The sequence below is a fragment of the Chroicocephalus ridibundus genome, chromosome 13 (genome assembly GCF_963924245.1).
Source record: "Chroicocephalus ridibundus chromosome 13, bChrRid1.1, whole genome shotgun sequence".
In the NCBI taxonomy this organism is placed as follows: Eukaryota; Metazoa; Chordata; class Aves; order Charadriiformes; family Laridae; genus Chroicocephalus; species Chroicocephalus ridibundus.
The window spans coordinates 4,388,043-4,412,386 of NC_086296.1; the positions used below are offsets into that span (position 1 = coordinate 4,388,043).

At 40.2% G+C, this 24,344-nt stretch overlaps 1 protein-coding gene across 11 annotated transcripts in view; it reads left to right on the plus strand.

Moving 5' to 3' along the window:
- Positions 1–24,344, plus strand: part of ATXN2 (ataxin 2) — a 52,440-nt gene continuing 28,096 nt past the window's right edge. For 7 of the 11 annotated variants that reach the window (XM_063350874.1, XM_063350875.1, XM_063350876.1 and 4 more), the window contains exons 1-9: positions 2–274; positions 7,140–7,176; positions 8,846–8,905; positions 9,634–9,705; positions 9,941–10,091; positions 18,109–18,233; positions 19,452–19,543; positions 22,276–22,473; positions 22,995–23,173. In XM_063350874.1, coding sequence (XP_063206944.1) covers positions 150–274; positions 7,140–7,176; positions 8,846–8,905; positions 9,634–9,705; positions 9,941–10,091; positions 18,109–18,233; positions 19,452–19,543; positions 22,276–22,473; positions 22,995–23,173 — 1,039 coding nt within the window. In that variant the 5' untranslated portion in view covers positions 2–149. Of the gene's footprint in view, positions 275–7,139; positions 7,177–8,845; positions 8,906–9,633; positions 9,706–9,940; positions 10,092–18,106; positions 18,234–19,451; positions 19,544–22,275; positions 22,474–22,994; positions 23,174–24,344 lie in introns of those variants that run through there. The other 4 variants (XM_063350880.1, XM_063350881.1, XM_063350879.1 and 1 more) reach the window with 3 other exon arrangements.

Consider the following 24,344-nt stretch of genomic DNA (forward strand, 5'->3'; position numbering starts at 1 on the left):
CGCGCTCCGCTCCCTCCGCCCCGCTCGCACTGTTTGGGAGCAACCGGCCGAGCCAGCGGCGCCCCGGCCCCGCCAGCGCAGCGAGGCCCCGCGGACCCGGCCCTCGCCCAGTCCCGGCGCGCACCCCCGGTCCCTCTTCCCCTCTCGTCATGTCTCTCAAGCAAACGGCGGCGGCAGCGCAGGCCGCCGGCAACAACCGCAAGCCCCCCGGCGGCGGCGGCGGCGGCCCCGGCCTCCCGTCAGCCGCGGGCGGCGGGAGGCAGAACATGGGCAGGTGGGTGCGTGGCGGCGGCGGGCGCGGCCGCGGCCCCGGCCCCGCCGCGGAGAGCCCGGCGCGGGCGCCGCTCCCCCTCCCCCGCCGCCTCCTTCCCCCCCCCCCCTTTTCCCCTGCACCGGCCTCCATGGGCGGCGGCGGCGCGGCCGGGAGGGGGAGCGGGGCCTGCTGCATGGCGGGGGGACGCGGCCCGGCCCGGCGCGGGGGGCTCCGCCCGGCGGGGCGGGAGCCGGGCATGGCGGCGGGCGGGGCGGACGCAGGCCCGGCGAGGGGCCCGCCGGTTCCGCAGTGCCGCCGGGGCGAGGCCGCGAGGCCAGGCCGCGGCCCGGGTGCCCTTCAGGCGGCCTGGGGGGACGGCGGAGGGCACGGCGGGACCTCCATTTTTCCGCGGCGGGCGAAGCCCCCCGCGGCCTGGCGGGGCCTGCGGTGGGGGGCGAGGGGCGGCCGCTTCCCCCGGGCCAACGTGACCCGCCTGCTGAGGAGGCGGTGGCGGGGGGAGGCGAGGGGCGGCGGGGGCGAGGCGCCGTAGCCGGCGGCCGCACGTGCGCGGGGGGACGGCGGCGGGAAGGTGCCGGCCGCGATGGCGGCGGGTTCGGGGCCGGGGGGCGGCGGGGCCGTCCCGGGCGGGGGAGGGGGCAGCGCTCCTGCCTGGTGCAGGCCCGCCTGCGGTGGAGCACAGTCAGCGTAATCGGCTTGATTTTTATTTATTTTAAAAATATATGTATTATTATCGTTATTATTATTTAAATCGCAATAAAATTCTCGCGGGAAGGGAGGCCGCGGGAGCGCCAGTTGGCCTTGGCGGTGAATGGTAGTTCCGAGCGCGGCTTCGCTGCTTCAGAGCTCGGGGGGGCGAGGAGTCGGGGTTCTGCCGCAGCCTGGGGTCCCCCTCCCCGTGTCCCTCCCCCGTGTCCCCCCCCCCGGTTCCCCATGTCCCCACCCCCCTCCCCACACACGCTGCAGAGGCCCTGGTGCCTCACACTGCTTCTGGAAGACTGATCCTGCTCCTGCTCAAAGAGCTTTAGCTATAAAAATTCACACGTATTTAAGGGAGAGGAGGGTGAAAAAAAAAAATACATTTACTAGTCTTGTGAATTTTTCCAGTTCTTTGGGGCTCATAACAAACAATCAGAGCAGGATGGTAACAATTTTGAAGGTCATAGTCACTCACAGCAGTTTCATTTCAAGTTTTATTCATCTTGCTCTTTAACTTGACTTTTTATCCTTCCTTAGTTTTGTGCATTTGGCAATAAAACAGAATTTACAGTGGTCCCATTGTTGGACCTCGCTGGAAATGGGGTTTTACTTTGTTACCAGTCTGTGGAGCTGGAAGCGGAAAAGCTTTGGTAGGGTTGAAAAGCACAAAGTAAGCTTAAATAACAACAATAATACCTCAATACTACATTGAAATAGTTTAATAGTTTTTACATATGGCTGTCGAGATGGAACATGATGTTTACTGTGCTTTGCTAAACAGTTATCCCTGCCAACACACAGTGGCACCGTAGAGGTTAACGTGAAGGGCAACAAAACCTACAGCTGCCTTTTTTTTTTTTTTTTTTTTTTTTTTTTTAAATTCAGTATGATCGTGAGCACTTCTCTCAGTAGATTAGAGATTAGGGGATCTGAGCTTCAATTCCTCTCTCAAGTTTTAAGATTAAAGCCCCTGGGTTTCTCCTACCAGTGTTGCCTTTCTAGTTTTGTTGGATAAATTCCACTTCACAAGTCCTTAGGAAGTTCTGGTAGGGCTGCAAAACAACCGGCGTGCTCCCTCAGAGGTGTTCATGCTCTCTTTTTTTGTTAATCACATTTTCAAGTTATTTCTGAATGAAAGGTCTGCAAAATCACAGTCCCTAGGCTAATGGAGCCCCGTGGAACACCTTCAGAGAACTCCTATTGCTGTCCTAAAGAAAAGTCTTGTCTTTTGGGAGTGCAGATTCAAAGATGGTTCATGTTGCAAACCTGTTCATGTAAATTAAAAGCTAAGTGGCTTTTCTGTTTGAAAAATCTAATTTTGTTTTAGCTGGCCTGCATTTTGGTTTCAGTTTGAAGCATTATATTAAACAGGAACGTAAACATCTCCAGTTTATGACAAGCTTTCTTCCTGCAGCTCATTTCCCTGCAGTACTAGCATTCTCTTTCTTATCTTCTTGAGATGCAAAAGAATGTTACGTTTCATGGCTAAGTTGCTCTTAAAGGCTTAGATTTGGATAGAAGTCTCATTGATGGTTAACTGTCTTGGACCTAATTTTCTGCTGTGTGTTTATTACTGTAAGACTTAATTGGGCTGAGCACCTGGTCCTTCTACATCTGGTAATGAGCAGAGGGTCAGCTTTGCTCACTACCTTTGTTTCCGTGGTTTCATAATGATGGATAGATGCATTTCATATTAGAAAAGGTAAAATCTTGTGTGAAAAAATAAGACATTCCCATATTTGTCTTCATGATATTAATTTATTTTATGTAAGGAGAAAAATCACAAATTAAGGTATCTTTAAAGATGTTCAAGAAAAACAATAAGGATTAATACCTTTTTTATAAAGAGGCACTAAGTGAAATGCTATGTTTGTTTAATAGCAACTGCATGTGCAATATGGCAGATGGGAAATGGGGCTGTAGGGGGATGCCAATAGCATGTTGAAGTGTAACTGGAGAAAACGTAGACCTCATACACAAACCTGCTCTGATGTGTTAGTCAAAACATTATCTAATATCTACTTTTTGTGGTTTAGCTCAGTTTTGCCCTTATGCAAGCACAGGAAGGTTAGCTGTCCTGTGATTGAAAGTGGCATCTGTCCTCCCAGCATTCTTTCAAGCCCTGCATCCTTTTTTGTTATCAATTTTTCCCCATTATTATTTTACCTGAAGGCAAAACACCTCAGACTCAAGTCTTGGATGGTTACATGTCTAGTTACAATTGTGACAGAAGGTCTTTTTCCTTTTTATTTGGTAACTTTTTTGCCTAACTGGGCTTGGGAGTCCTTTAAGAATACTGTAAGTTACTGTCTTTTATAAATGGCTTTGCCCATTGAAGAGTTAAAATTGAAATGATCCCATGCTGCGTAGCTTGCTTTTGAGATTTAACACTTCTTGCCTACTCTTCTCCTTTTTCCTTGACATCCTTTTTTATTAGTCTAACTGAAGGCTTAAGTAAAGGGCAGAAGAGAGGTGTCCATTCTGTTCAGACAGCAGTAATTGGGAATGTCGAGTGCTGAGGCGCTCGGATATAATGGAAGTGGCTGTTCTGGAGGTTTGATCACATGTGCCATTCAGAGTTTTTCTAGTTTGTTCTAACATCTTTGTGTGTGTCAGTTTTAATGCAACCGTGCTAAACTGCTGAGCGAAATGAATGGATAACTGCAGGTCTCTCTCCTTATCGCTCTTAATGCACTCTAGTATGAGATTATATACCTGCTTTTGATTAAGTTTTAATTTAACAGCTGATTCATGGCAGTGTACATGGAGAAGATTCTTCAATGACTAAGTCCATCCACAGGCTACGGATGTGCACTGGGTCAGACTTGCGTCATGTTACTTACCTCTTGGGACTCTACAGAGGTTGTCACCTTGTAAAGAGACAGGAGTTGACATTATTCATACCAGTATTGGGGAAAAACTACAGAAAACAATGCTGCAGGACTTCTTGTATAATCTTAATTTGACGGTTTCAGTTCATTTGATTTATACAGCCAAATACTGCACTTAAATGAAACTTTGTACTTCTGATTTCTCCCTTAGAAGAAAGCTTTACCAGCTCTCTGCACTTGCAATGAAAGTTCTTTAGAGTATCCTGTAAATTTGTTTTCAAAGCTATACTAATGTCAGCCAGTGCTCCAGAAACATCTGTTCACTCTGTTAAAGTCTTTGTAATTGCACTTCTGCTCTAGACATTGATTGCAGTATGGTTGCATTTGTTCCTTAGTCTCAAAGTGAAGATGCTGCTGGAGAGAAAACCCGAGACTTACTTTCACATCCTGGAAGGACTCGTGTCCCTTGCATTAGTTTTCACTTAACTGGAAAAATATAAATGCGTGACCTTGTTTTTCTTATACAAACGCTCTACTTGGCATGTAAACATTAGGGTGGGAGGTGAGGGATGCTGAGGAATAGGATAGTAAGTGCTCATAAAAATAGAAAAAAATTTGCAAGTTGCTGCTGGGGAAAAATGTTTATTGTGCAGCATTTGGGATTAAGCCCTTACGGAGACTTTCACTCTTAAGGTGTAACTCTGCCTGCGATGAGGTGGCTACTAAGTTTAATTGCTTGGTCGTTACTTTGGTGCAGCATTTTTCTGACTTGTGGCTTTGCTACCCCAAAGCAAAGGGTTTACAAGTTGGATTTGCCAAGCTGCTGTGCCTTCTTCCAGGCTTACCTTTAACCACATTTCTGCAATACAAAAATGTATTTTTTTTTTAATTTACTGTACTTACTGTAATCAAGATGTGGTTTTAGGTAGCAGTGCCAAATTGCTACTGACCATTCTAGTTTCCCTCACCCCCATTTCTTAGCGTTACTCTTCTGTTTTAAATCTTGGTAAATTTCTGGAAAAGACCATCTACTTCCTGCTTTTGTAAAGGTCCTAGTTTTCTTCATATGATGCATCAAAGATGTGTGAAAGTGTAGTATGAACTTGATTTTTCGCCCGTTGGAATATAAATCTCAAGTTGATAGCCTTGGTTTTAGCTGAAGATACACACAGTTTTGATTGAATTGTAGCATTGGCAGAATTGGTGAATGTCTCTTTTTTCATCTTGGTGAACGTCTTTGCTTTTTTCTAATGGTTTGTGTTTAACAGTTGTAGCTGGAAAACAAGAGGTCAGGTCTCTAAAGAATAGATCAGAATAGTATATAGAATTTCTTTATTCTTGGTCTGATGTAGAAGTTAGGACCTCTTGCCAATGTGTATGTACACAATCAGGCTGTTTCTTGAAGAAATGTGGGTAGGAACAGTAATTTTGGAAATGTGGTAGGAGATGGAACATCTAAAACACTTACGTTGGTGCTTAAAGGGAATACTCCAAACTTTCTGACCAGTCTAGCAACCCAATTATTTAAGTTCTAAGAATACTTGTCACTAAAAATGGGAGTGCTTTCTATTTCAAAGACAGCAAACTCTTTCACTTTTGACCGTTTCTATAGCTGATGTAGGAAAGAATATCTTCTAAAATCTTTGAGACCAACAGAGGGAACTGACTTTGGCCATGTTCTTTGAAAGACCATGTTGTTGACACTGTTGCTTGTAATAAAAGGAAAAATCAGAACTGGACTGTACCTCTCTTTCATTTGGGTATTTCACATCTGTGAAATGACTTTCAGAAGGAAGAGGATCATTTTTCTGAATATTATGCAAAAATTATGTTCCAGGGTCATGGAGGACTCACTGTGCTGTAGGTAGCCACTTGCTAAATGGCAGGCTTAGTGAATGGTGAGACTCCTTGTCTTCTTGTGGTGCTGCCGTATGGAAAGTTAAGGCTGATAGGTAATTAAATAAAGGCTATTTGCAGTAGGGTTTTTTCGTGAGATTAGTACTCTGCAAGTATTCTGAAAATGTCAGCTAGACATCTGAAATCTGCAGTTATTGCCAATCGGCAAATGTCATCAGCATGCGTGACGCTGTATGAGGCCACATTTCTGTTTCAGAAGCTTGTTTTCTTAGACGAGTCAGGTGATAGTTTAGTGGTTTTTCATTTTTTCCTCATTAAGGCCTTTCATGGTTCTCTGATGGACTTGCTTAATTCTGCAGAATTTATTGGAGGGATATTTATGTTCATTGGGAGAAGTTCCTTTGATTTCTTGACTAACTGAAGAGCCCTATTTATAAGGACATGTTGTTTTGAGAGCAAGGTTGCATTCAACGTCAGCATAGTGTTTTCAAAAGCAATTGAATGCAGTTGGCATTCAGTTAGATTTCAATGGATATTTTGAAACATAGACATGATTCTTTGGCTCTCTAATTAAATGGTTGTGCATCTGTAAGGTGGGTCTATTTAAAAAAATTGACTTTTTAAAAATAAAACAGAAGGCTTAATTTTGCCTCCCATTACAGTGTGCACTCCTGAAGTTGTGATACAAATCTAAATCACTGTGAGAAATATTTAAAGCAAGGACATAACTTTGAAATAAGGCATGCCAGTGAAGTTGAAGAATTGTGGCTGTTGTGGACTTTCTGGCTGCAGGGGTGCTGCTGGGACTGCAAGAACTGAGGTGGAGGGCACGGAGTGTTACATAGCAGTTTGCAAGATATTTAAGAGCGTACAGGTTAATTTAAAAGCTTTTTGAAGTGTCCTGAGTGCTACACATTGACAGATTTGCATTAAAAGTAGTTAATGTTTTTGAGGGGATGGACAGACTTAATTAGTTTCACTTGCTGGATTGTGATGGTAGTTACAAGCAAGCTCTGTAGGCAGGGCCTGACGATGAGGGCTCCTCTGTAGCTTGCAGAATGGGTCAGTTATTTGGGTGGCCCTTAATCAGAGGGACGGTGGTGATATACTGAGTGTTTCGTCTTAGGGAAGGGACTCTGTGCTAAGTAGGGATTGGGCCTGAAAGTGGTTTTTGGTTTTGGAATTTGCTTTACTTACAGGATTCTGCTTAAAAGGTAGTATGTTTGGATTTTTATAATGACATCGGCTTAGTATTTTCTTCATTTTGTCCTTTAATGTATTGTAGGTAACTCTCTTGCCTACTAACCAATGTTTCTTGCTTGAAGGTCAGTAGTTCGGAGGGTAAATGCTGTGGGTTCTGTAGTTGTCTGATCCCACTCTCGACACTAAATTAAGGTGGGGTTTTGAATTCCTACTTGTTAAGAAATTAACCAGTTTCGGCAATTCTTGTAATCATATCCCATGTATATATTTAATTTCAGAGGTCGCAGCAGTGGCAAAGGACCGCCTCAGCCTACGGTAAGTATGTTTTTTTTCCTCATTGTACCACTTCTAGATACGAGGAAACAATTTACATACAGTGAACTCAAGTATCAATGTAAGAATAGCAGATACTGGAATATTCTCTCAATTTTTTCCTTTGGATACCACGATGAATATTTTAGGCTGAGATACACTTTTCTGAAGATGTAGCATCTCGCATTCATTTAAGTCTCCTGGGAGGGTGAAGAGGGGAAGGGTCAGTTAAACTTTTGACTAAATTAATATAAATCTTCTGCATTTTCTTGCAATTACAGTTGTAGATAAGATTTAACTTAACGCAATGCTTTTGAATTAGTTCCTATCTGAAGACTCTTAACATTGGCTTCTCCCTTAAACAGATGACAGTAAGACAGCATTCAATTAAATAAAAATAGCAATTTTGTTTAGCTTTACTATAAAATAGCTAACCCAGTGTTATCAGTAACCTGAATGTGCAGCTTTAGTTATTATCGAGGCTATATATTGTTGTAGTATAGGTGTGGCTTGACTTGTAGAACATAATTTTATCAAAGCTAACAACGTGGGTCTCAATTTAAAGAGTGAATCTTTGAACTGCACTAATCAAATATTTGCTAATTTGTTATTGGCCTGATTTTCAAGGATAACTAATTTTGGGGAATGGGGCAGAAGTAGGAAGGTTTAAAAGGACTACAGTTTACTTATATAAATGTTTGTTGAAGATACCGAGACTCTTCAGTAGAAATAAAGAAGCTTTGAGGAAGAGTGGTGAAAAAGGTCACATGCAAACACTAAACATCCTAAAAATGTTAGTTTTTACGTCCTCCATACTGAGTGTTGAGCATAGGAACGTCCTTAAACGTGCCTTTTTAGGCCAGGGAGCATGGTTAACATGCAGGAGTAAGTGAATTAAGTAGCTGACAGTTTAAAAGATATGTTGTCAGTTAAAAAGCTCAAAATATGGTGAAGTCATGTTTCAGCATCTATTGTTTCACAAGCGTGAAGTTGACAAGGAGAAATACCAGATTTTGCAACAAAACACAGACATCTGTGCCACTTCACGTGTGCTTATGTGAGCGTGTTATCTGGAACCTGGGTGATACTAGGTCAGCTCTCCTCGATAGGATCTCGGTTCTGATACTGCAGTGAAGTACTTTTGACTAATTTTATGACAGGTTTTGTAGTTCTCTGGCGTTCTGTGGTTCGATGACTTTAGCTTCTGTTAATGCACGTAGTCAGGTCTGTTAGATGAAAAGATGTAGTTCGGCAGGCCCTGAAAGCACCTTTTTACTTCTACAGCAGTTGGAGTACCTTATCCTCTTGATGGGTCTTAAACCAGAGAGGGGTGTTCGCAGAGCTTTTCCAGTTAGGAGTCTGTGCATACAACCTTCACCCAACCAGCAAGAGAATGTCCTTACTGAGTGACACTAGGGACACTCCGTAATGTTTGTCTTGTTTAAAAGGCAGTTCCGATCTTTTAACTGATCAGAAAAAGGGGTTAAGGGTCCTCTGGAAATCTCATCTGACCTAAGTTCTATGTGTGTTGACTGAGTAAGGTTTTTGGATCAGTGTTTCGAGGAACTAGTATGTGCTGATGAAAGCCTGCGTTATTTTTGGGAGCATTGACTTTTTGAATTGTTAGAAGCGTTTCTCCTATATTCTTGACAGTGTCTTTTTTATTTTTCAGATTTCTTTTGATGGCATCTATGCAAACATGAGAATGGTTCACATACTTACGTCAGTTGTTGTAAGTCTTCATATTTGGAAGGAGGGTAAACAGTTTCTATAGTGACATAGAATTGTTAACTAGTCCACTAATTGCAATATAATGGAGTGAATATTAAACTTTAACAGTAGGCATCTTGCCCAAGATTGGACTTCAGAGAATCACAGTATTATCTATTCTGTATTTTCGGCTTGAAAAGGCTCAAATACAATTTGCAGAGGTAGGGCAAATTCCTTACATACGCTGGTCTTACTTTGAATTTTCTGTCTTTAGAGAGGTTATGGATAAATAAAATGAGTCTTTGTACAGGGAATGGAAGCCTCTCTCCCCCAAATTTTAAGGGAAGTCCTGAGATGCCAAAATGAAGTAATAGAGACCGTCCCACATCTGCTAGAGTCCAGGATAAGCCTTCATCCTTATTTGTACCAACACATACACAGATTTTGTTTTTGCACAAGGACTTGTTTGTATGCATAACTGGTCAAGAGTCTTGTGAGTACCAAATATGCTTCTGTGAGTATCTTTAAATCCCTTCAGAACAAATTTTGGTACACACCCAGCTGTTTGCATCTGCTGAACACAGTGGTGTATTTATAAATGGGCAAATACTCAATGAGTAGATCTGACTAAAAACTGAGCTGTATTTTGACACATTGTACTTACGTAAAAGATATATCTTTGAGAAAATCACTCAAATGTCATTTGTCAGGCTGGTAGAAAGCTGTATTTTCATTTTTCTTGCATTTTAGGGATCCAAATGTGAAGTACAGGTGAAAAATGGTGGTATATATGAAGGAGTTTTTAAAACCTACAGTCCTAAGGTAATTTTTTTCATTTTGGCTGTTCTCTATTTTAAAATATCCTGATACTGAATAACCAATGTTTGATTAAAATCTGGATATGTATTATGAATTATTTTGACTATTCCTGTCTAGGTTTACACAAGCAGATTCATTTTTGCAAACTATTGTAAATGTCTGTTTTTTGTAAGTACGTGAAGTTATGGAGTAGCTTATTCTGCATTAAGGTAGCGTATTCTTTTTATATCTCTAATAGTGTGATTTAGTGCTTGATGCTGCTCATCGGAAAACTGCAGAATCCAGTTTGGGGCCAAAACGCGAAGACATACTAGAGAGTATCTTGTTCAAGTCTTCAGATTTTGTTATGGTGCATTTTAAGGATATGGATACCAATTATGCGAGAAGAGGTATACTTGTTTTTAAAGCTTTCTATGTCTTAAGATCGTAAGTCAAGATTTTCAAAGTAAATGTTTTAGAATCCAAAACCTGAAGTTCACATTTAGACTGTTAATTCTTAATGAGCATGGAGAATCCAAATAGCCTGTTAAAGTCAATGGAAAGAGCAGGTGCGCAGTACCTCCCAAAATTAGTAATTTATCAAAAAATGGATCGCAGAACCTCTGTGAGGGCGCACCGCTTTGAACGGCTTTTCTAGGTGTCCGGAAAGCAAATCCTTAGTGGTGGTATAAAACATTTTACAGAATTTTGTGGGAGATTTTTTTTTTTGTAATTGTCTTTCTAAATTAGTCTATTAAATGTTATATGAGAAGCTATGAATACACACATGCTTTATAAAAAAGTTATTGTTCAGAGTTGGTATATATATGAAGTCTATAGTTAGTTAAGTAACTTGTCTCTAAACATGCATTCATATAAATACTCTAAAAATAGTACTGCAAACAGCTAAAAATTCTTTAGGAAAATCCACTGTTTGTGTTTTTAATTTCTGCTTTACTCCTTGTAGATCTATAGGTAAGGCTCTCCAAAATACAGAACAACTTAGGTGTCAGGCAAGTGGTCTTAAAATCTTGAAGACATGACTTGAAACTGTCAGAATTAAACTATTTTACAGGCAGTCTTCGTACTTTTTTGTTTTAATGTCTAATCTTCAAGACCCTAATTATTTTTCTGGAACCTAAAAGGCTCATAAGTCAAGACAGCTCTAGTTCCTCTGCAGATTTTTTTTTTTTTTATTGTTAGTATTTTTTGGGTGGCAAATCTCAAGGGTTTTCACACTTAGGTTCCTGACTTGCTGGAGTTTTTAAGGATTTTTAAGGATATTTAAAGAATAAAAGTGAATACATAGCTTTCTGTGCCACAGAGCGAAATTGCATATGTGTACGTTTCCAGGTTGATCAATGACAGTCACTGGGAGCTGTGATTATTATAACGCATGTCCTTTATTCCCATGTAGCGGTGACTTAGAGATGCGTAGGGGCTGGTGGACATTTAATGAGCTCTTTCTCTCTTCACCTTGTGTTTGTACGTGCATATGTTCTTGCCTGATTTAAAGCTGAGGAATGAGAGGCTTGTTGTTTCAAGGAATTTGCTTTTCCCAGAAGAAGATGCATAATGTCAGAGTGAATGTAGCATTGAAATGCAGATAAGTTCCAGGTTCTGGTTGGGACTTTGAATTTAAATTACACGAGAATTGTTTTATAATGGGTCTGCTATGAACGTCACTTCAATGTAAATGCAAACTGGGGCCTCCATTACCCAATCTTTAAAGATTTTGAGCAGACAGGGTGAAGAATATACTACTACTTCTAGGAATAATTACTCAATGGAAGTCTTCTAGAAGAAAATTACTGCTTCAGGTTGAACAGTCTCTCGGTTTGCTTTATTAGGTGGAATGTCTTCGAAGCTAAATCTCTTAAGTAGCTGGAGAGGAGAGCTGAAATAAAGCTGTAGAGACTTGGAGCAAGATAAACTGGAAGGCTGCAAAATTTGATAACTTGTAGTGGGTAAATTAATCTGCTTTCCATTTTGTCTCAAAAATGTAATATCTTGAAATGACACTTGAAAGTGTTAAGTCAGTCTCTGATCACACCTGGAAATTAGAGCAATGAAGGGCCCTTTGCTTCTTGGGAAATTAAATAAGCAAGGATTCAAAAGAATGGAAGTGTATGAACATGCATGCAGGAGCTGCCAGCCTTTTGTTCTTATAAATAAACCCTAATCTTCATCGTTCCGAGTCTCATAAACCTGCGTGATTCATAGTAAAAACTGAGTCTAAACTCCTAGGTGAGGAGATTGTGCTCCTTGCCGTGTTTGTACTGGGAATGCCTACTGTTTGGTGCTTAGAGAATTTTGACAGTGTTGCACTTACCCAGGAGCAAATATTTTAAAATTGCCATTTAAAATTGCCATTTAAAAATTGCCATTTAAAATTGCCATATTGCCATTTAAATTGGCATTTAAAATCAATGGGTTTTGGCTTTCACAGATAAGTTCGTAGGTAATTTGGGCATACTTGGTTGGAAAGGCATCTTGCTCTTACTTCCTTAAAAATGTAGTCAAACAAAAGGGCACTTCCCAAGCACTCTTGCCATAGGAGATGCTCACCTGCAGTAGGATTTGTTGGGGTCTCTGTATATAGTTTCTCCTACCCCTTGGGAGATTACTAGACTTGAGGAGGCCTTGAAGTAAACATAATTTCTGCAAAAGATACTCTTTTGGAAATTTTAGTGCACCCTGATTTCCTGGTTCAGAATAAGTATCTGGAGTTCTACGGATTTTTATTCTGGCATTCGCTTCTCTGCTGAGCTGGAGGAGTGTGGACAAAGGGTGCTCCTGACTGTGGGTCTTGGTCTTCTGACTTGCCCTCAGACGTGAATAGCAGAGGTGTTAGCTGCACTGTCTGCCTGCCTGACCAAGTCAGACAGGAGAGACTGGAAGAGTACAGGAAAAGAGCAGCAGGTGGGGAGAAAGGGAATGTGAGGAGTGGAAAATACAGTTGTCTCTGAAAGAACCATCTGAAATAGCCTGCCAAGCATCTTCCATTGCTATCAGGCTTGTGCAGCTTTGGAGCAGTGAGCTGATAATTCGTCCTGCAGCTACGTCAGTGGTGCGAGTGCAGGGGAGGTAACGATCGTCTGGGCTCAGGGTGGGTGAAACCACCCCGTTTGGAAGCAGCGGTCTTAGATTTGCTTGTGCCAAGTGTGACATGGCACCTTTAAACGCACCAGTGGAGAAAGCGTGCTGCCTGCCCAGATTGTAGAAATTGGAAGGCTTGGGAGAAAAAATAGTATGTCTGCATGGATAGGGACGTTCTAACAGTTTATGTTTAATAAATCAATCTGTCCCTACTTCCTGGGCCCTTATTTGCAACTCTGTCAGTCTGCATAGACTTTGTGCTCGTCTAGATTCCTGTTAGGCTTCAAAACAAATGGAAAGGAGTCACCCGAGGGTCTCTCACTGTGGAATTGGGGCTTTCTGCATTACAGGCAGGCTGATGAATGAAACATGCATTGGAAGGCTCAGGTGAAATTGTATTATACCCATCATCCCCCTTTCAGACTATTCGGTCTGCATTTAAAGAGGGACAGGCACTGTCTTCTGCCTGCGGTAGTGGGAATCGACTGCTAAAAATCCACTCGAATGTGCATATTGAAATCCTTGGCTGTACATTAGCATGTGAAGTGCCTAGATCTCCTAGTTGCCAGATTACTTGCGCTGCATGATTGAAACAGGGTATATTTCTCCCGTGTCCTACCGAACAAGCTTCCAGCAGTGTTTCCTCTAGTCCTAAGCACTGATCAGTGGAGAGTCCCTGTTTGCATATGATTCAAATTTGAGTAAGGCTTCAGAATTGCCTTCTTGGCTTCTCTTTAAAGACAAGACAATTCAACATCATAACTACTGTTAAAGTAAAAGGCTTCTACGATGTTTTTATTGTGTTTTTGGCACCATTGCTGCACTCTGAGAAAACTACTAAAATCCAGTGAAAAAACAGGCAGAAGAGAATTGGCTATTTCAGTTTTTCCTTGAATTAGCACTGAAAGTGGCATCCTTCCAGAGAAAGTGTTGCAAGGGGAATAGCAGTAGGCATATTATGAACAAAGGAAGGAAATGTTGGCTCTGCAAAGCTGGTTGTAACTGGTTTTAATGTTTCAAATCAGTAGTAAGTAGTTACAAAACAAATGAGAGTTTACTGTTGAAACCTTTAAGATGAAACCTCAGTTTACTTTGGGCCATGCTAAACCTTATTAAAGCTCGCAGTGTGCAGCACGGGCACCTTTGGCACGTAACGCCGATTGGTTTAATAGCATTTGAACTGCAGAGTTTTACTTAATTGCATATTTGTGCTCTTCACCAGTAGTAGCTCAAAATATGTTTGCGAAAACAAACATGTTAAACACTGAAATTAATTAAACCTGGTCTCTTAATTGCTCTATTCTGGCATTTTTTTCTTTAACTCATTTAATAGCACATACTTGAAGAATTTGCCTAAACTGAGTTTTTCTCAGAGTGTTTTTTTAATTTGCCTTTACTTAATGTGAATTTCTGTTGCATAGAATTGTCCTTGGGATTTTTTTTTTCCAGTTAACAGGCTTTAAAACAAGAAGCAAGGTCTTTGATGTCTAAACTTCCTTGCTTAGGAGATGTCACATTAAGCAGGTACAGAGGCAGTGGGGGCTAATTGAGTGTTACAGCTCAAGCTCTTTGTTTGACCAGTTTTCATTTGATCTTTAACTTGGGTTTTACCACGTAGAAAAGGAATTGATTAAAAATTTGGCTGTGTCAAGGTGTCATGTGAATTGCTCATTCAACAGCTCAGAGATATGAGGCACCAGATAAGGGGGAGGCAGAGCCTGGGCAGTCAGTATCTTGTCTGTTATTACTGCCAGTCGGCACTCGTGGCAGCACTTCATGTTTTAGCTGCTACTTTACTAATAATCTTAAGAGCAGTATTTTTTTGGAATTAGGTGAATTTATTTTTTACAAATGTTCTCACTTTTCTTGCTCGCTAATGTTGGTAAAGTCTTGTTTGACTTGCCGCATTTTTAATCTTGGTGTGCCACGTGCCTGCCTAGCTGTTTGTTCCAGGAAAATAGCGATGTGTGCCTTGAGGTACCCTTCTGCTACATTTAAACTTTGCCTGGATGCTCATGAGACCATATTGTCTGACTAGAAGTCTGCCTTTATCACTTGAATTTCTCCGAAGTGGATTTTCTTTGAGTTGTAGAGGTTAAACTGATGTTGCAGTCTCACTTGTGACTTTCATTCTAAAGTGAGAGAGAAAGGAAGAGCAGTGAAGCTTGCTGTGCCCCATGGTATACTGGATCCTACTGGGAAACTTAGCATTGACTGTTCACGCTTTACTCAGATCTGTAGCCTTCATTAGGTAGTGGAGATTTTGTTTTGACTTGTTTTTCTTCCCCCCAGTTCATCTTTATCATTATAATTTTTAAAAGAACCCTGCTGAATGTTTATGTGGCTTTTTAAATAAGAAAATCAGTGGGTTGAATAGATGAGTCTTAACTGAGTATTTTATTCATGGTATCCGAAATAGCCCAGTAGTGTATGGAGTTTGTCTGAAGTAATTTAATAGAAATTAATAGAAACACAGAAGATTACCTCCACCAGGTGCTGTTATCAGTCCTCCTAACTCATATTTATCTAATCTCACTGGCAGTAGAGGGAACTCTTCTCCAATGAAGTAGCGTAGAGGCAAATTTCAGTTTCCTAACTGACATAAGCAGCCTCCAGCTTGCATGTGGTGTAAAATCTGAGAGAATCAGACATGAAACACTGAATTAATGATGTTAAGCACAGAAGCAGCACTGGTCTGTCTGGGTTATGGCAGTGTGAGCTACAGGGTCTGGATACGGTAAATGTAGAGTTTCCAAATACAAGTGCTTTACTCTTGCCTCGCTGTTAAATGTTCTGTTTTGTTACTACTTAACTGTGGATTGAGGTAGAACTGTGTTACTATGTAGTTTCAGATGAAATTTAAATGTATCTTCTGTTTTTATAGTATATCTTAAAAGCTGTTTGTGTGAAGGGAAACAGAGACGTTTTCTTTGAAGTTGGTATACCTTAGACATCTACAGGCTATTTGGAGGGGTTTTTTTGTGAAGCGAAATGGGGAAATGCATTGGGTTGTTAATGGGTGGGAACATTCCTGAAGTTTTACTATGAAAATGATCTTTGCGAGGTGGGAGATGTATAATCAGGTTGAATATGTCTGTGAGAGCGACTCAAAGCTTTGCCTGAATTCAGCCATATAATGTGAAAAAATCCACCTGTATTTATATCTGACGTCTTCCAATTTTTTCTCTCTCCATATCTGTTGTAGTTCCTTCAGAAACAGGTAACTTTTTTGGCAGTCACTCTCTGTCTCTGCATCTTGCCTTTCATAATGCTTTTGTTACCATAATATATAACGGAAACTTAATATCTTTGCTCGCACATTTATGGCACTATAAAACATGCATGCGTAACTTCACAGAATCATTTAGACTATCTTGCAGTTAGTTGGTGACTTCTGTTCTCACCCTTGATTTTTACCTATTCTGAACAGTTGAAAATGCAACGATTGAAATTTTGCATCAGCACGTAGGTAGTACCGTGATAACGACGGCTCTGTTTCGGGAGAATTTACGAGTAATCCCAGAACGTGCCTGCTAAAGGCATTGCATTTAGTGAGGAGCTAAAATATAATCTCTCTTTCCAGTGTTAACCTCCAGCTGTGTAGGTATTGTCACAGCTTGGGTTGGCAGACTGTGACATCTCGCAAGGTGATTGACGCAGGTTTTTGCAATTTCACACGAGCCCTAACAGCGGTGTGCCTGGTTAGGTGTCTTTCTTTCATTTGGCTTTCTTTTCTTATTTTACTGATTCTTTTGTATTTGAAATGAATGTTTAGCTAATAAGATCTTATTTTTCATACATTTTCTATAATGTTTTGTTTCATATAAGCTTATTAACAATGCTTAATTGCTTACCCATAGTTCCTTTGGTCTTTGTGTATGAGTTGAGCGAGCATTTCATGAGATAGTGCTGCATATTACTAGACAGACTATGCACAGTTAACTTTCAGGATGGATCATACCAATGGATGTGCAAAATTCACTGTGAAATTGGGTAAAACAGGAGTAATAAGTAATGTCAGCAGTCTCCTTTAAAAAATGTTTAAAACCTGTAACATCAGTGGCCAACTTTATACGTTGTGAATTCTTTTCACGATGGCTTTAAAGTTCATTTTTCTTAGTAAGATTTCAGATCTTGCCAAAAGTTAATTTAAGCCACATTCTTCCATGTCTGGCACTGCCTGGTGGTTTCCTCTCATCTTTTCTAAAGCCTGAAATGTTTGCTCCTTATTTTATCAGTAGAATAATAGGAAATTCTAGATTGAAGGCTTTTTTATTTTAGGCTTATTTATTTATTTATAAGCTTATAACAAGCTTATTTTATTTTTTTAAAGTTCCTTCTGTTTAAGCAATGTAAGAATTTGCAGGCAGCTCTGCGATTTAGTTGCTTACAAATGTAAAAGCTTGGCTTCCTTGATGAATGGCTTTGTACATTATTTTTTTTTTAACAGCATTTTAACATTCTAGTATTATTCCTTCTTGAGTCTGGTTTGAATGAAACATGAACAAGTGAAAATAAAAGCTCATGATCTTTATTTTTTTTATAGACTTTTTTATAATTTATATAAAAAATAGCAGACCCTTACTGCTTAATGCACCTAATGGTGTATTTATTTTCATATGTTGTTGAGAACAAGAGGTAGAGAGTTTCAGAATCTCGCTGTGCGATTTGGGTGAGCTGCTTTTTGAATAGCTCTTGCCGGAAAGAGGACATCTCTGTTCATCTCGCAGTGAGCGGGTGCACCAAGCTAATGGATAATTGAGTTACGCTACAAAGGGAGTAAAAGCGTGTGCGTGCATGCTGGTGTGCTGAAGAGTTGTGGAAAGAGAAGAAACTCGGGTATTTGAAGGGAAACTTTCATTCTGCCCATTTATTTAGGGAATGGGATTGGGTTACATTCATGCTTTTTTGATATTTGCATAATATGTTAGCGTGCAGTTGCCTGGGCTGTTTGGAAAAGCATATTATACAAGTCTGGGGTTTTCTAGAGGAATGGGGATCCTCAGGTAGTTGGGGTTTTTTATTTGTTTGTTTTTCAAAAACATCCATGTAGTTTGTGTAAAATATTTTGAAATAACTGAAAGTAATTACTGCTATTCTTTGGTATATTAGAAGTTAGTCTGTACTTCCATAGTTATCCTAAGTATGAACTAGGCACCTTTCCAACGCAGTCCTGTTGAATACAGCAACTACAAGAGAAGGTGAATGATATTTAACGTGCCTGCGATTCAGCTGTATTGGGTTGTTCCTCAGGTAAACTAGCGTGTACAATGTCTTCTGTGCTTAACCAAATTGATTTCACCCCCATCCCTCCCCACTCCCTTGTAGATGCTTTTACTGATTCAGCCATCAGTGCTAAAGTAAATGGTGAACACAAGGAGAAGGATCTTGAACCATGGGATGGAGGAGAGACCACCGCTACTGAGGAGCTTGAGGCATTAGAGACAGATGTTGTAAGTAACGCTTTTTTATCATCTGTGGCAGTCTATAGAAAATAAGCGATTTCTCTGGACATGCCTTGCAACGATTCCTTAATTTTAATCTAGTAATGAACGTTTGACTAAAATTGCTGGGCTACATTGTATGGATATATGTTCAGCCTTTGCTAGCAGCTGCCACAGTACTTTTTTTACAATTTGAATAAGAATAGCTGGATTTGAAATGCCGCTTTTGGCAAATGTTGACAAATGGCAGCTGCTGTGGTAAGGGACTTGTTTGACTCACGGACTCCAAATTCAGCAATACTCTGAAGTGATTTACGTTTAATCAGAGCATTCCTGTCTGACTATCATTGCATTTGGAAATTATGGCGAAATTGTGCTTAGCTAACTGTCTCTGAGCTAAGATGAAGGAAATTAATGGAAGTCTGACCCATGACTTAATAAGCACAGTTACATGGTTATGAATCGTTAGATGAGGAACATGGCCTTAAATGACATTTCCTGATATATCATAGCAAGTCAGCTTTTACTCAACCATGAATTCTTTTTAGCAAGGTATTCAGACTGCAGTATGTTAAAGAAAGAAGATAATATTACTGATTAGAGGAGAATCTAGTCATGTTACTGTGGAGCGTGTTAACTTTAGGTAGAACAGTTATCCTGTCAATTTTAGTGTACATATTGTACAGCTGAGATTATTAGAATACTTAATACTGTCAGTGCTTTTATAGAACATTCAAAACATTTATCGTTGTGCTTGAGTGCTGTAATAGCAATTTCACTAAAGTGGGGAAGTTGTGCAGATCAACAGGGGTCTTCTGCCTGTGGTGTGTGTGTCTCAGATAATTGCATTAGTGCATTTGGAAAGGTTCCGCACTTGCCACAGCGAGGGACACTTAAAATGTTCAGAAGTGTCAATTTGCACTTTCTGGAAAAGGCATTCATGTATTTTATTTCTTGCTAGCCAGTAATCTTCTAGTACAGGGTGGGCATGGTACTCAAAACACCACCACCACACAACAAACTGGCTTTTGAAGGTAAAAATCTGTGCATCTGACGAACAAAGTTCCCTGAAATAAATTGTGGCTTTAGTAACTTTATTATAATCTGGACAGTGAATTCATAGGCCCAGGAAAAAGGGCAAGAGGTTTAACTTCTGCCATCAGCCCTTAATTTTAAGGGAATGTGTTTCCAGTGTCATTTTGAAAAACAAGCATCATTTTCTTCTAGTCTAATGGATGGGATCCCAATGACATGTTTCGTTACAATGAAGAAAATTATGGTGTAGTATCAACTTATGACAGCAGTTTATCTTCTTATACGTAAGTTCCAAAATATTTTGTTACTAGATTTGTATTTAATGTTCTCCCTGGCTTGACAAACTTTATATTCTGAAGATAATTTTACATGCTTTCTAAAGTTGTGGAATCGAATAACTGAAAAAGCAATGAATGAATAGTGCTTAAGAAATCTTGCCAGCGTTCTGTGAATAGTTAGATGTAGTAACCGTTATATATTCCCTTAAATGGGCACAGTTCATTCCCATTGCAATATTTTCTGAATTTAGGCATGCAATAATGCTTGTTTCTTAGAAAATCTTTTATGAATAAGGTGGAAAATACCAAATTGTGAAACTATAATCTGTCTCTACATGGCTGCTATACCCATAGTTTGTGTTTAACCTAGCGCAACAGTTTGACTAACCCTAATTTTATTGAGTCAATTGATCTGATTGTTACTGGAATGTTGAAAGGTTGATATTTGAGGGGGACTTGTGTGCTGTGGATAACTTGTTTAACAGACTTTTCCAGATCTAAACTAAAGTTTCAGTTACAGTGTAGTAGTAACCTGAAGATAGAAGTAGTATAAAGCTTGCTCTGGCTATTTTGGCAGTGTGGACCTGTTCCCAGTAGTCTGCAGCTATAATGTTAACTGCAACTGCAAAACAAATTAATTGCAGATGTTCAACAGCCATTGTGAAATGTTTTTTATGTTTTCCCACTCTTTTAACCCCCAAAGCGTAAACTAATTTTTGAACATCCAGGAATTGCAGTGAATATTTTGATTTTTATGTAGAATTGGAGCACTTGTCTACAGGTCTCTGGTTCAACGATCTTATTTTTACTATTTTGTTAAAATAGACCTGTAACATGGTGATAATCAAAGTGGTTTAATCGGCTTATATTTGAATCCTGGGGAAGCTGTTCTTTCGTATAGTTCACTGCTCTAAGTACTTTTTGTACTTTTGAACTTTAGTCTTCCATCTTTCTGCTTCATGGATATTAATGGAAACAGATTAAAAACATGAAGGTGGCTTTAAATTGCCAGAGACAAATTCCCTTGTTTCCTAGTCGAGCAGCTTCTTGGCGTATCAGTCTGCTAAACTGGGAAACTCTTTTCCTGATTCTCCAAGTATGTGACGAGCAGCAGTGTAGCTAACTGCTTATATCTGCAGCTGAAGGATTGTAAAGGATTTATTGGTTGATTGTTTTCTCTTCCTGGAGCTAAGTGTTAGCAGGTACCGTTTGTCAAACTGCACAAGGGTACAGGTTTGTGTTCTAGCAGCGTACTGCATTAGTATGTTCATCAGCTGCTGTACCTGCTTCTCCCATCAACAGGGTTCTGAACAATGTCATCTTGCCCAGCCCTGTGTTTCTTCTTTAAGGGCCCTTTCCCTGTTAGAAAATGTACAATCATTCTTTTGCTTAATTAGATTGCCATCAGTCCTACTGCATACATCCCTTCATTTTTTTCAGTCACTTTAAATAAATTAGGATGTGTTGGGTGTTCTCCTCTCTTGTCTGTGTGCTCAATACAGGGCGAGCGAGGTTTGTATGCGTATCTTATTTGAGCCAAAGCTTTACGCTGAAGGGTAAGGTTTTTATTTAGTGTCCTCACAGTTACCATTGTTAAGGTAGATGTCCTGCTAAATGTTCCAGCTGGCCAAAAATGTATGTGGGGGGAAAAACTTGTGATGCAGTAGCTGAGCACTGGCTTGGAATTTGGCAAAGCCACTTGTTTTCCTACTTCTGTGACCAACACTTGAGTAATCTTGCATATATTATTTCATGCTTGGCTTGTATCTCCACCCGCTTTCTTTGTTCTTCATTTTTATATTATTCAAAATATGTGCAGTAGTGATTATATAATGCCCAGCGTAGTGTGGTCCAGCTTCAACTGTGTTCTGTATTTTTATGTAGTTTATTCTGAAGTAAGGTTGGATGAAACAACTCTTGGAACTCAAAATTAGAATCAAAGACAAAGCGCAAAGTTGTTTTATAAAACCTGTACTTCAACAAAAATTAGAACAGGTGAAAACCAAAACCGTGGGTGGACAGAAGGAAGTGCCAGGTGCGATGTCCATCTCTAGTTATCTCTTTCAGTAGTTCATTGCTAATTCCTACTTGGTGGCTTTCCTAAGGGAGCTACATATGCTTTTTGTGATATGCTATTACCTCATATAGATACATGGAATGGATGGTTTTGAGGTCCTTGGACGTGGCAAATAAGTCATGGGTTTCTCATCCCGTGCTCTCATGTACTGCATTCACCTTTCCTGCAGTTATTCATAACAGCAAGAGCTGAAATTCTACGTCTGGAATTATCAAAGAATTAAGCATGTAACTCTCTAATTTCAGTAGGATTGGGGACTCTTCTGTCTGTTCGGAATGTGTAAATAGCTGAAGAAATTCAAACTTGGTCTTTTACGGTAGCTTCCTATCTAAGCAACAGACTAAGGCTTTTTATTATGAATATACTCAACTGTGTTAAAAGTTGGAGCCTTTGCACGGCTTTAGGGACTGGGGATTTTGCAAGTCCTATGGAAAAGCTCTGCACCCTGACCTCTCCAGGCAGGTAAATGACACTAAATTTGCATATAATATCAAACCAGTTCAGGAATACTGACATACTTACAGCGAGTCAGTGAGTCTGCTGACTTAAAAGCAAGTTTTTTTACTCTGACTTGGTTAGAATTAACACTATGTAATTTTTGTAGCTCCTTTGTGCTTTTGAATGCATTTCAGAGATTCTTTTCCTTTCCATTGTCTTTTAGGGTGCCATTAGAAAGAGATAATTCAGAAGAGTTTTTAAAACGGGAAGCCAGAGCAACTCAATTAGCAGAGGAAATTGAATCAAGTGCCCAATACAAAGCTCGGGTTGCCTTGGAAAATGATGAAAGAACAGAAGAAGAAAAATATACTGCTGTTCAGAGAAATGCTAATGAACGAGAAGGACATGGTGTGAACACTAGGTACTTGCATATACTGTGAATAGTATTTTTATTTAAATGATGTGCATATTTTGGTACAGTAGCAATTTACTCATTGAAACTGTGCTTTTTCAGCAGGGCTCATTAGGTTAGGAACCTTGGGTAAACAATCATGTGCTGTTTTTGGCACTCATGTGAACGTGTACACCTCCGCCTGGCCCTGTATTATCTCTGTAGTGAAACAGACTTCCCCATTTTGATATGTCACTGTGGTGAATTCATACCAAATTACAGGAAAGGGCAGTGGTTTCAGTATGTCACGGAGAATTTCAGGCATTAGTACTAAATCATTCAGTGTCTGTGGGCTCATAGAACGTGGACTGTGTGGTCAGTATCAAAAGCCAATTCATGAGGTGAATGTTAGGTCAACATCTGATAGTATTTAGGATTTTCCTTTAGCTTGATTTGAGAAAGATAGAAAATATCGGCAGAGCACTTGATCAGGTACTTTTCATTGTCTTTCAGTCCTGTCTTAACACTGATAGAAATTTGCTGTGTTTCAGAGAAAATAAATACATTCCACCTGGACAGAGGAATAGAGATGTCCTGTCCTGGGGAAGTGGAAGACAAAACTCACCAAGGATGGGCCAGTCTGGATCGGGCCCACCAATTTCAAGGTCTGGATCCCACACTTCAGAATTCAATCCTAACTCTGGAGCAGATCAAAGAGTAGTTAACGGAGGTAAGTATCTGAGGTCTAAATGAATGTGCCTTATAAAATTGCAGTCAATTATGTTGAAACTGCATATGAATGTGGTCTTAGGAGACGTATTTCATAAGCTAGGTTAGCATTCATCATTTAAGACAGAGGTTGTGATTTTGATTTTGGGCTTAACTTCCTCATAACGGAACACACATTTGACTGCACTGTATGTAGCTTTGCGGAGCAGAAATGTCCCTCGTTTTCCTTCTCAAACACCTTTGTCTCGGATGATGGTGCAATATGCAGTTTTAAAGATTAAAAATTTCTTTATGTGTTACTTCTGCAAAGCTCCGTGTGGAGGAGTAGCAATGCTGACACCTAGTGAAAGGGAGGTGGCAGCTGCGGAAGCATCACTCTTCCTTTCTGCTGCATGGATCAATTCTGTTTCCCATGAAAAAGAATAAAGCAACTTGCTGACTTTACAGTGATGTGTGTGGGGAGAAAAATAATTGTTGGAAAAATAAGAGAAGTGTTAGGGGAAAAGGAATCAAAAGCCTTCTCTCCAAATAGCTATTTGAGTATTTTCTGCTATACACATGGGTAATATTTATAAACAGACATCACTGGGCACTGTATAGCAGGAGTCGGTGTTTCATAAACCAAACACCGTTTTTTGAGATGGATTTCAGCAGTAGCCTGTCCTTGAGGCATTATTTTTATAAGTTAAAAACGCTGTAGTATGAGATTGCTGCAAATAAATGAGAAATGTGTAATACTCAAGTGCCTCTATCTGGAGAGGAAGTCTGAGAAACATCTAAAGGTAAGTGAGACTTCCTCTTTAAATACCGAGTCAGCTGTATAAAGGGTGTACAGCTGAGTCTTGCCCAAACAATGCTAACCTTGAAATTTGTTTGTAGTATTTGTGGTTTCTGTCATCCTATTACTCTGCTGAATGAACATCATATACACAAAATATTCAGAATGGCTTGTGAATTCAATTTCTTTGTTTTGGAAACAAAGAACCCTATATCCTAGATTAAAATACTACATTAATACTTCAGATAACTGATAAAGGCATAAATGTCAGGCTTCAGACACTGAACACCGCTGTTTTTTGTAAAGATACAGTTCCTAGAATTGATATTGCTCATCATTTGGTTTGAAAGTAGCAGTTTGTGTAGCGAATACTATATGTGAACCACTGTTTGAG